This window comes from Tyto alba, unplaced genomic scaffold (assembly GCF_018691265.1).
Source record: "Tyto alba isolate M040663 unplaced genomic scaffold, T.alba_DEE_v4.0 Super-Scaffold_14, whole genome shotgun sequence".
Classification (NCBI taxonomy): Eukaryota; Metazoa; Chordata; class Aves; order Strigiformes; family Tytonidae; genus Tyto; species Tyto alba.
Window position 1 is genome coordinate 56391354 of NW_024881276.1, and position 12419 is coordinate 56403772.

The window sequence follows — 12419 nt, forward strand, 5'->3', positions numbered from 1 at the left end:
GTCTCAGCATGGTCTGTTTTCATGGTGGAGTGACATTATGGCTTTCTGGACTGGATTTTCTTCCTACTTCTCTAGCATTTGCCTGGAGCTCCCACAGACACTAAGGCTCATCTTCCCCAGCTGCTCAGGCTGAGTGAGCATGGGGGGCATTTGGGTATCTGTGAAAGCCCTAGTGAGGAAACTTCTCTTAAGTATGGAGAGGTTTCTGTTTCCCTAGCTGGCAGAGGTGGAAGCACAAAACTCAAGCAATGCAAGGAGGAGAGCAACAGGAGATGATGAGGGATCGTCCTTCAAGCATTCTAAACTTCTCTGATGTTTCTCTCCTACTCTCTTTAAAGCTGCAGTTTATGTTGATGGTCAGAACCTGGTTGATGTAATGATGATGATTTTATATCCCAAAATGTTAGGTTTTTATTTTCAGAAACAGCAGGAGGAGATGGGAAAAGTCTAGGGTATTTCCCCAGAAGCTCTGAATCCTTATGCAGGACTCCTGCCTTCACGCTATGGTTGGGTTCTCTGCTGTTTGAACTGGTGGGAAGTTTGTTGGAGAGCAGAGGGGGTTATCCCTCTTTCCTAGTGCTGTGCTCTAGCAGCCCCTTGCATGCCTCACTAGTAACATTTTGGGTTCTTGCATAATTCAGGCTGGTGAATTAGGGGTCCTGAAGCCTCCTGGTGATCGAAGAGAAGGGGCAGAAGCCTGCTGAGCAGCTGCCACTAGAGAGGCCACCCTGCTGGCAGCGGGGACTGGGGAAGAGCATGTTGGTTCTACCTTCCTGCCCTTTTCCACCACCTGAGCTGCCCGGAGAGGCTGTTTATTGCCGAATCTGCCCTCCAAGGGTGGTCGCTGCTCCTTGGACTAAAAGGCAAGTCCCCAAATATGGAACACCCAAAGGTCACTCCTGCAGAGGTGGCTTTCACAGGTAACACTCCAAGAACGCCTCCCCGGGGCTTTAATTGCCCCACAGCCGTGTCAGACATACGATGTGCTCTCTGGCTGCCTCCCTAAAGGTTTTGCATAGTTAGGGCTGTATTTTTATCTGCACCATGCATCCCTAATTTTAGCGAGCTGTAAGCCAAAGCCTCCCTCCCCAGCCGTGAGCTAACCGGGGCCGATGCCCGTGCCGCTGAGCACCCATGGGTGCCAGGGCCACCTGCCCCTGCTCCTGGCCAGTCCTCACTGGCTCCACATCACAGATGTTTTGCCGACTCAGCCGGGCAGCTTGCACTCCCAGGACAGCCCGGGGCATGCGTGTGCGCGTGGGCTGACCCAGGTTGTGGGGTCTGGGAGGGCGCCTGGGAGCCACCCCACTAAGCTCCCCTTCAAGAAAACAGAGACCAGAGGCGCAAGCTGGGGACTTTCCTTGACAAAAACGAGGCGGTCGCTGCCTTGTTGTCTGGCTGGCCTCAGGACGGCTGCTTTGAAACCGAAGGCTGGATGCTGCTGTGAAGCCCATGCAGGGCACAAGCTGGCTCCTTTCAATAGGTCCTGGAGGAGGGAAGCATGCTTGATTTTCAGTCCATTCACCTCCGCAGACCATTGTCCATGACATTCCTACGCCTCCAGCTCCCAAGACAAGCCAGATTTCTTGAGTTTCTGACTGAGTGGGTGTGTGAGCTATTACCTCTGAAACCCTGGAGAGTCCAGGATGATGCAGGCGGGAGCTGGGAGCTCCCACCCTGCACCTGCGGGAAGGATCAGCGAAGGGAGGGCCCTGGGGGAATGGAGGGGTCCTCGAGACAAGAAAAGCCTTTCACCCAAGGAGTGAAATAAGAACTGAGGAAAGCTTTAAAAATACACAGCCCTCTTTGCGCAGGGGTTTGAGGTATCAGAGGTCTGCTAGCTGACAGCAGTCCGTCGCCTGCCAGGGCCGGACAGGGTTTCCAGAAAAAGGACATATCATGTACGGCAGCTGGCCTTCGCCAAAGCTGTGCCAGGGAGCGCACAGGAATGAGCACCATCAGCACTGCTTGGGAGGGAGTGCTGCCCATCCTGGGGCGCCGGGGCGGGAGAGGTGAACCCCTGCTCTACAGTCCCCCCCCCCCCCGCCGGGAATTGAGTTCTCCGCCGTTGCTGCTTGTTCTATTTCCTCAGGCAAGGTTTTGTCTCATGTATCTGGGTAAATCCCAATGCGCAAAGGAAATAGAAAAGGAGAACTTGGACTTTGCTAAGTCACTTCTTTCCTAGGCCATGGATTCCTTGCCTGGGTGCCTGTTATTTAGGGACAGAGGCTGCAAAAGGACATCTTTGGTCATCAAACCCGGGACTGTGTCATTCAATCTCTATCACAACCTTGTCAACGTCCATTTAAAACTCATTGGGCTGTTCTCCCCTCCTCGTCTTCCTCCTCTGGTGATTAGGGACTTCCTACTATCCATGCTTGGTTTAATTTGTCCTTAGGCTATGTGCTTAAATAGCTCTCCTCCCTCTTGGGTGTTTAAAGAGAATTATCGTATCCCCTTTTCATTCTCCCCACAAATGAAGCTCAGGCACGAAGGAAGGGCAGTCACAGGCTTTGACTGGTTTTGTTTCAGATGAAGGGCACCGGCAGACCAAGCTCTGGAGTAAGGTCAGGGTGGGCGAGCGTGGCGTGGCCCACCGTACCCTGTGTGCCTCACGGAACAACAGCTGCCCCAGCCCGCGGACAGGCTCCTCAGAAATGTCAAGGTCCAGGGCAGAGAACATGAAATGAGAACTATAGACACCACACATGTCCACTGAGTAGGCATGGGTGAGCTCAAGCTAGTCCTTTTGAGGCCACCCACTCAGGATGGGGCAAAGGCACCTCGTTATACAAGAGTGAGGCCCTGCCTCCCTGGGAAGTAGCCCAGCAGGAAGGCACTGGAAACCCTTGCTGGCACTTTTTGGGGAAGCTGACTAGTGCAGCAGGATGGCCAAGACCTAAGAGGATAGTTTTTTTCAACATTTTCCCTCAACTGCATTTCTGAAGGGAGGAGTGACACAGAAGGAGTCTCTGTGAGGCTTAAGGTCTTGCATGGCACCTACAGAGGTCGCCTGCAACAGCTGGACAGTGAGAAGAGCTCCTTGCTTCAGGGCCAAGAAGACCTGCAAAGCCTAAGCAGACTTGGACTTGCACTGTGTCAGCAAGCTCACAGGGGTCTGCCACGTCTCCAGGTGACATTTGCATAAAAGTTGGGTCTCTGGATGAAACCAGCTCGGTTTTCTTTAGATACTGGGGTTACAGCTGGTCTTGGCCCTGAGAACTGCTGTCAGTACACCTCTGATCATACTTTAGCAGCTGAGAAAGGTGCCTTTCAAAGAGCCGTATGGCATTGAAAGCAGGATCTTATGCTAGATGCTGCTCGTGCAGCCAGTCCAAACTCTGCTGGGAACTGACGGAGGGACTACAAAGGAAGAAACTGGGCAGTAGCAGGCAAATCAGCCTTGGAAATTGTTTCTGCCACTGTTAAACAGAAAGACCACATCACATACTTGTCCCTGGATGTCAATGTGCCCATCTGTGAAACAGGGAGCTCTCTCTAACTTGTCTTTGTGAGTGGAATGTCAGTGAGTGAAATTCTCCTAGGTGCTACTGATAAAAATCAGTGCTCTCCTGGCTGTTGATGAATGAAGACCTACTTACATGGTCTCAAAGGGCAAAGTAATCAGTGCACACTTTTTCCTTTTCTTTCCCTTCCTTCCTTATTTTTGCATTAACTTATCTGTAGTGGAAGCCACTACTTTAGTAGCCATGGAAACCAAAACGCCTCTTTTATTACATGTATGTACAAGGCACTTGCACTGTAGGCTTCTGCACACACCTATCCAACTAGGTGTGCCTTGTCTCCCACCTTGAGGACTTGCTCTGTAGGGACCCAGAGACCTGGCAGTTTCTGTGACACTCAGTAAACGTGGCTTGTATAACGTGTCTACCCAGCCCAGGAAACTGTGTTGAGTCACTGTCTCAGGAACATGTCCATTATCAAAGGAAAAGACTGAAATCTGAGTCTGTGAAACAAAGAGAGAAGGCTGCTTAAAAAAAGGGCTTGGGTTTATATTTATATTTATGCTTTACTTAGAGATGGAGATAAACTAGAATCTCATCTCCTGGTTCCTATGAATTTCTGGGTTAAACTACACAGATCGAAACTTGTAAACTTTTTTTCTGTGCGGCATCAGAAGCAGAGAAGGACTTTTTGCTATATATTACATGAGTCTGAACTCTCAAGGAAACCATCTGCTCTGAAGAGATTTCAAGACCATGTGGGTGGAACTGCCCCCAAACCAGCTGATCTTGCACCAGTTTTTCTATCCTGAGCTGGAAGCTCATGCAAGGAGCTGCAGTAGTTTCCACACTTGAAAATAAATCCTTGCTCTCAAGTGAACTGGGAGGATCTAGACCTTACACTTAGTTTAATCCTGGCCTTTTACTGGATTAAAAATCGTTCCCTCTCACACCACAGGAAGCTACTGGCTGTGGTTGCGCACTGGGAGGATCTAATTCAATGTAGTCTCATGGACTCATATTCCCAGGTTCATAGGAGACATTTTCCTTTATGTTACAGAATCAGCCAGTTATGTTAAGGAGTTTCACTTTGTTCTGCCATTTATTGCTAGAGGCTGGGATGATCCTAGACCTCATGTGGAAAGAGGAGCACCACATCCCTCTTCTCTTACCTCTAATCCGACTGGTTTGTGCTGGGGCAGTTCTCCATGAATTTTCAGCCCAGGGGAACTGTTGCATTGAAGTGCCTAAAATATCTGGGCTTGACAAACCTGTTTTTTTTTAAGGATATTACATGTGCACACAGCTGGCAAGGGAAGAATGACAGGAGAGCCAGGACTGAGCAAGTTTCAGCAGAGGAGAGGGTAATGGAGACGATGGTCTGCATTGCAGTTGGCTTGCTATGGTAGTGAGAGAACCTCAGTTGCTGGAGAGAGCTTCTCAAGTGGAAAATAAAAGCCCATAACCCCACTGCTCATTTCTCTTGCTACGTGATTCCTAGAGACAGGGTCTGGCCTACTGGAAACTTTCCCAATATTTAGGAGATTCAGAGATGAGAGGGAGAGGGAAGAAGGTCAGAGAAGTGGTGGTATGAGACAGGACAAAATATGGTATGGGATCTACAGAGAAGAAAAGCAGAACATATTTCTCAGCTTTACTGCTTTGGTCTTTTCCTCTTTTGCCCCTTCTTCATTAAAGGTGAGACCTTTTAGGACAAGCAGCTTGCTTTCTTATTTGTCCCTTAAATACTTATTGTGAAGCCTTGTGCCTGGCTCCTTCATCTGATTCTTCACTGTGCTCAGCCCACAGGGCATGCAGGGTTCTTGTAAACATCACCACAGAGTAGGAGCAGCTACTATTAGATCTGGGGTTGCCTGGTTCAACCTCTGCACTGCCCTGTATGGAGGCTTTTCCCCACTCAAATTACAGGTGCTTTTCAGTAGTCAGTGGTGCAGAGCAAGAGTCATAGGAGAGAGGCGACAAAAGAAGAGTCCTTTAACCTGAGCTGTGAAGCAGCCCGTGCTCATGCTGTCTCTGTCCCGGGTTGCCTTATAACAATCCTTCCCCAAACTTTTTCCACCCTACTGAGAAAGCAGTAGGCAGCTGCATCTCCGATCATTGCTTTGACTATGTTCCTGAGAGACTAACCAAACAGATCCCAGCTTTCCCATCCCGACCTTGGAGCGGCTGCCATGCACAAAGGATGGTCCAAAGAAGCTGCTGTTGCTCCCAGAGGGATCGTCCCCAGAACCTGCCTTCTCCAGGTAGCACCCAGCAGTGTAGGTGGCAGGAATCATGAGAGTCTTCACCTTCGTTCCCTTTCTAAACTGGAAAGGGAACCCGGGTGCTGTGGCAATCTGGTGACAGTTCCCAGTACACCTGGGTGCGGGGAGCTGAAGACCCCGTGTGCTGTCCCACTATAGTATCAGCTTAATGGTGGCAGCCCTTTTCTGGTGATAGCTGGTGTGCTTTGACAGTGCCAGTCAGTCCTGTATGCTGGGATTTTGTCCTGGGAAGGAAATTTTTCCTACTGTATCACTTTCTTCTCAGTCTGCTGTTTGTAGTTATGGCTTGGCAAAGTCCTTAAATATGTGCTTAACTTTACTCATGTGCTGTCAGGTTTTCAGCCTGATTTCCTAAGGATGTGAGACCTGTGTGATTCTCTTCTCTCTTCACCCAGGTCTGTCTGTCAGCTAATAATTTTCCTAGCTATTGGCCAAATTTTCCAGAGGCAGGGCTGTCAGCATAATAAAGTTAATGCAAGTCTTGTGAACAGCAAGGACTTGGAAGGGAAGAGACTGAGGTGCCCTGAAAGAAGGAAATTTTGCCATGTGAGCTCAACCCCTCTTAGACACCAAAGGACCCAGGTAAGACAGACCCTCATGGGCTCCTCACTCGTGGGAGAAACCCCAGTCAAAGCTTGTTACTGGCCACAAGCTACATATTTCAAGGAAACCATGCTAGTAGTCAAGGTACAGTTTAATCCTGAGTCACAGGAGAGTTTGTCTACATTCATCCTGCCCTTCTTGGGCACTTGGTAGCTGTGGATTTTTTTCATGTGCTGAAGCCTAAGCTGCTGGCTGGATCTGGAGTCAAGAAGACTGGATCTGGAGTCAAGTCAAGTCTTGTTGGCACTGCTGGGACTTTTGCTTGCTTCATCAACATGCCCACACCATCTATTATACTACCTGGGCACATGTCAGAATTTCTCCTAGTAAATTTGCAGAAACCCAGGCAGTGGATCTCTCCTGTTCTTTTTTTTTGGTGTCTAAGATATTTTTTCAGGTCTTTGGAATTATAAATTTCTTATAAGGTGCATAAGGGAGAAACAGAAAGGGTGGACTCTTTGGGGGTTTTCTGGACTCAACATCCATTAAGCCCATTCCCTCCTACATGCACACACATTCATGTTCATCAGGCAGTAGGATGTAACAACCTTTAACCACCCAGCTCAGACCTTTGCTTAGCTCCATGCCTGCCTGTGTTTTGGTTGAAGGCTCCCTATTATACCTAACGATGGAGACCAGTGCCATTGTATGGAAGGGGGCTAAGGACATGATGTTTTCCAGGCTGCGGAAGCAGCACATCTTGTTGTGAGTCAGCAGCTACATTCCCAGTACAGGAAGATGGAAAAACATGAGCTGCTCCAAAAAAGCACCTTAACACAGGCAGCACCCTAGGCCAGGAACCCCCCAAGCTGGCTGGCAGGGAAGAGCGAGGGCTGGAGTATTTGCCTCTTGGATACCTTATTTCAGGCGTAAAGGACTTTCAGCACTCAGAGCCCTGAACCCTCTACTGAAATTAGATCCATAAAGCTTTCCTGAGTGAACTTTTCCCAGGTTTGGCTGGAAGGAGAAGGCCCTGCCACTGCTCCTGTGCTTACCCAGCAGCTCACTACTCCAAGTACTTGCTCAAATTACGAGGAGAGCTAGGTTCAGCTGCTGACTGCCTCCAGGGAGACCGATCCCAGACAGTTCATCTCCTGGGTGAATGGCTCCATCCCTCAGCTACGGAGCCACTGCAGACGTTTCTTTCCCTCTCCCTGTCCTGGTGAATGTGCGGTAAAGTCCCACATCTGGAAAAAATCTGTCAGGGGATATTGAGAGTGACCCCCAGAACATGACATGTTGTGGTTTGAGGTGAGGGAGGTGAATGCTGTCACAAGAGGGAACAGATTGCAGCCTGGCTTGCCCACTCCTTTCACAAGTGCTCCCATGGTTGATCCAGTACAGAAGTTGGGAGCATAAGCACCTTGGCTGGGCTGTGTCCTGTGCAGGATAAGACACATCCTATCTTCTCTGTTGCCTTCTGAAACTCTGTTCCTGTCTGATTCCCTCAGGTGACAGGCAAAGGAGTGCTCAGTCTGCAGATCTTGTGCTTGGGCTGTCAGTTTGCTGCTGCAGCAGTTCCCAGTCCAGGGGGGGACTGTGAAACTTCGAGACATGCACTGAATCAGCATTGCAAGTGCTTGGGAAATTTTGAGGTCAAAGCCACAAGTGCCGGTTGCTGCGTGGCACAGTTAGCTGGTAGCTGAACATTAGTGGACTGAAGCACTAAAATTACATAAAGTCTGCTGCAGATCTAATCCTCAATCTCTTGCCCAAGGTCACACAAGAAGTCCATGTCAGAGAGGCAGTTGGAAACCAAATCACCAGTCCTAAGCTGCTAATGTACTCACTGCTGAATCAAACCCTGCAAAATAAAAGCTTTAAGCCAGATTGTATCGTAGCCATTGCACACTTGATATGGCTGATTGTTAACATAAGTGTCATGGGGACTAAAACTGATAGTACACAACAGATACCTGCTCCTGTCAGATTTCTATAAATATGTATTTAGCAACTGCTTGCCATCTATTGAGCACGAAATAGCTATCCTATTAAATAACAGTGCAATTATACTACCAAACATAAATGTTTCAACTGGAATTCCAGCGTCGCTTTTTCTTTGCCAAATGTTGTATTATTGCTCACCTGGAGCACGTAACTGTTACCTGACAAGTGAGTAAAATCCAGTTAGTTTTTGAATCTTTCTTGTTGTCAGGCTTGCTGAGGAGGTCAACAGACTTTGAACTTGACATTGAACTTTTTCACGTCCTAGCCCTCAGAGAGTGTATTTTCTAATTCACATTTGCTATACTCCTAGGGGTGCAATGCATTTTCTCTCTGGATCTGATAAATAAAGCTTATGTGTGTCTTCTGCAATTCTCACTTTTCTTTCCAAGTGTGTCTTTTAGTTAAGAGGGAATATTTCTAAGCCCCTGGTAGGAAGCAAGCACCTAACAATCCAGGCTTGCAGCTATATGGTTCCCAAGATTACAGCTAGACTACAAGAAAGAATGCTATGAATCTACTTTGCAGTCTTTACCATGATTTATTTTACTGAGAATTAATTAATCATTCTTTCAACAAAGAATTAACAACCCTTTTTTCCAGCACGGAAGTGAATGGTTGTATTAACAAGCAGCTAGAGACTGATTCCAAGCAGGCAACCCAGTGTCAGCAAAACAAAAAGGGATTTAATGCTGCACCAACGGGGAGCTTTTAAGATGGGGAGCCAGGATGCCCATCTGCAGCACAGTTTGGTAAGGCTTCTTGGCTGATTACTCCTAGTGGGATAGAAAATGGGACTGAATCCAGAATACAAGGGGGATACTAGCTTGCATAGAGTGAGACAGTATCTAAAAATTTCAAATCACGGACTCGAGTCTGTGCTGAGATTTGGGAAAGCTCAAATGATCTGAGTTCACGTTGCCGAGGTTTGCAAGGTTACTTGCTATTGCCTGGATTTCTGACACACAATCCAGAAAGACTATTTCCCAGCAAACAACTCAGAAGAGCACAAAAGAGGCTTTTTCCTGGGTTTCACAAAACTCAGGGGCTAACTCAAATCCAAGTCAACAAACCTAAACTTTGGGGTGTTCAGCTCCCCCCCTCCACAAGACCCTTTGACTGTCCTGTCCTGTAGCTCCTCTCCACGGCTCCAAACAATGCTGTAGTATTGACCCCGGCTGGGACATGCAGCGACACTTACCTCCAGGACCATCTCTGTCATCTGGAACTGCTTCTGGGAGACCTTGTCAGAGCTCACAGGCTCGTGGAAGAGCAGGCAGAGCATGTCGTATTTCTTCAGGGCCTGCTTGTAGTTCTTCTCGTTCAGGTCGATCACTCGGTCTTTCCCATCGTAAGTGGGGAAGTTCAGTCCTTCTTCTGCTTTGCAGCAGAAAAGCAGGTAAAAACCTGCCAGGATCCAGCAAGTCGACTTCATAGGGGATCCCTTGGAGTGTAGCGGAGGTCGGGCAAACGTCTCCCTCCTTCTTAACTTGGGAAGAGGGGGAGACCAAAGGCTCCAGGTGGAGTTTGAACCGAGTTTCTCTTTCTGCTGCTTTCCTAGAGATCAGCCCAAACGCTGCAAGGCTGGTGGGGAGCAACAAACTTTGCTGTCCTGGGCTCACAACAAAGAGACAGACAGGAGAAGCTGTCAGGCCAAGCCCTGGATACCTTACATAGCTGTGTCCAGCTCCTGTGTCATTAGGAACTCCATTTTTAGGAAGCAGTTGTTTCAGGCTAAAAATAAACCCTGCAATGAATAAAAAGGACAGATATGACACCATTGAGGGACTTGCTGGCACTCTGCATCATCTGAGAGAGAGGGAGTGAGTGAGAGGGAGGGAGTGGAAGATGTCAATGCTGGCAATATGTAAGCAGGGTTTACGAAGGGACAGACTTCACTTGTATAGAGAACCGAGGCACAGCCTGTCCTATTAGGGTTTAACAAAAATAGAAGGTATTTACCGCATTTTTTAATAAGGGTATCTCTCTTTGTAGCCCCTTGGGCACCACAGTGATTAGGCTTTGGATAACAGATCTTGGGTTAAAGAGTTTCAGAGGCTCATCTGCACCGCTAGAGAAAAAGTCCTATTTCCTCTCATCAGCAAAGGAGGTGAGCGCTCGTGGGACTCCCTCCTCCTCCTCCTCCTCCTTCTGCCCGGGGCATCTGCCAGAGCTGGCAGCTGACATTCAAGATGTTTTCTGAAGCACCTTCTCTGCTTGTGGGCTAACAAGAGGATTGCTGGCCCTTGAACCTGTAATCCCAAAGCAGAGGGCAGGTTACATTGAAACCTCCCATGCCCACAGCAGTTACCAAGCCCCATACATTGCTGGCGAGTGGTTAAAACCTCGTCATACTAAGGAGGGGATGAAGGGCAGGAGGCACGTGCTGAGGCTGGTGTCTTGGGGCAGAAGGCAGGGTTCTCCTCAAGATGAGGGACAGATGCCACCATCGCTGCCGGCCTCCCAGCTGATGGAACCTGCCCGCTGGCCCTGAGTGGAGGTGGGAGTGGGGAAGTGGGGGGCTGTTCCATTTCCCGTCAAAACCGGTCCCGCATACTCCTCCCTCTTCATTTCTCGGGAACGGTGACCAGTTCCCCCTTCCCCAAGGGGCTCGGCACCGGCTGCTGCTTCTCTGTGTCACCTACACCACGCTGCGGGGGCAGAACGGCGCGGCAGCCCAGCCTTTTCACCGCTTCGCCTCCTCTGTGCGGCAGCCGACAAGGTGGAGGCAGGCCAGATGGCCACAAGCCAGCACCGGGGCCAGTGTGGAGAAGGCACGCCAAGGGGCTGGCAGAGAAGAGCTTGATGGGGGGCACCGGCCTCCCCCCCTCGCCCCGCCAAAGCGATGTGCAGACACGTGGCCTCGGCCCACCCCCTCCTTGCACGCTGCTCCATGGCTGCCTTGCTCCGTCCACGCTGATGGAGCATCCAGACGACGTCCCTTCTTGGTGCGTGCAACTCTCTCCCCAGCTATCTGTTCCTGTTGTATGGCTGGGGTATTTCACTGTTTGGGGCAAAAGATGAGCATTACTTAACAATTATACCCATCTCCTAGGTGGCTTAGGAACACACGTCCCCCCTCGGCTTCCACTTCCAACCTGAACAGCCCATGACAGACTGACTGAAACTCTGCGGGCCACAGTTTACAAGGCCATCTTCTTTCCAAAGCCTCCTTTTAGTTTCTGGCCATGCCTTTTCAGAAGTTCAACATTTGCCTGCCACTTGATGCCCTAATGGTGAAGACTGAGGAATCTGGGTAGAAGCCGGAGCAAGACAGCTTCAGAAATTCACTCCCTGCTGAGGCACACTTCAGGAGCTGTCATTTCTAGAGGGAGACGTGACAGACCTGGGCACATCTGATTGCTCTTAGTGGGAGACACAAGACTCGTGTCACTGTGGGTGGCAATGGCTGGTTAGGCTTTTGCTGAATATTTAGGCTGCAAAAAGCACAACCGAGCTTGTGGGACGATGAGGAACACACCAGGCTGGTTGATTGCCTTTGTAGGACCCCATGGATTTTGGGTGCAGGAGCAGGATTTTGCTGGCATCAGAGTGTGTTTTAAAGCATAGGACAGGGCTGTAAAAATGAAATATTCACGGCTACTTCAAAACTGGTTTTCCAGGCTCCTGCCCTCCTTTTATTCTTGCATGTCTTCAGCAATTGCTCCACTTTCATATCACTCAAGCTATTTTTGAGGTGCTTTCTCTCTAGTCTGAATAACTTTTTAATCTGTCTAAAAATAGATACAATCCACTTTTCATTTTCTCCTCTTTTTGTTATCAACAAAAGGGGAAGAAAGGCTTTTTATTCACCAAAATCATTGCCTCTCAAACCCCAGACCCATGTATTTTATCTGTCTGTGGCATGAGTAGCAAAGATCTGTGACTGTTAGGTTTCACCTCTGCTCCAAAAGGAATTCCTCCAGCAGATTGACACTGGATGTCACGGTCACCAGAGGGTCTATCCTTCTGTTTCTCTATTTAAATCCTCAGTGGGACTGGGGTGCTAAATTCAGTGGATGTTTTCCATGGTCTTCTAGCTGTAGGTGCATCTATTTGAAATTCAAGATACCTTGTTCACTAAGTCACAAATGATTGAAATGATTGTGTGTTTTCCAGGAGG

The 12419-nt window shown here is 49.0% G+C and overlaps 1 protein-coding gene across 1 annotated transcript in view; it reads right to left on the bottom strand.

Moving 5' to 3' along the window:
- CASQ2 (calsequestrin 2) overlaps positions 1-9948 on the bottom strand; it is a 35750-nt gene extending 25802 nt beyond the window's left edge. The window contains exon 1 of the mRNA XM_033005184.2: positions 9498-9948. Coding sequence (XP_032861075.2) covers positions 9498-9731 — 234 coding nt within the window. The 5' untranslated portion in view covers positions 9732-9948. The remainder of the gene's footprint in view (positions 1-9497) is intronic.
- Positions 9949-12419: the final 2471 nt, after the last annotated feature.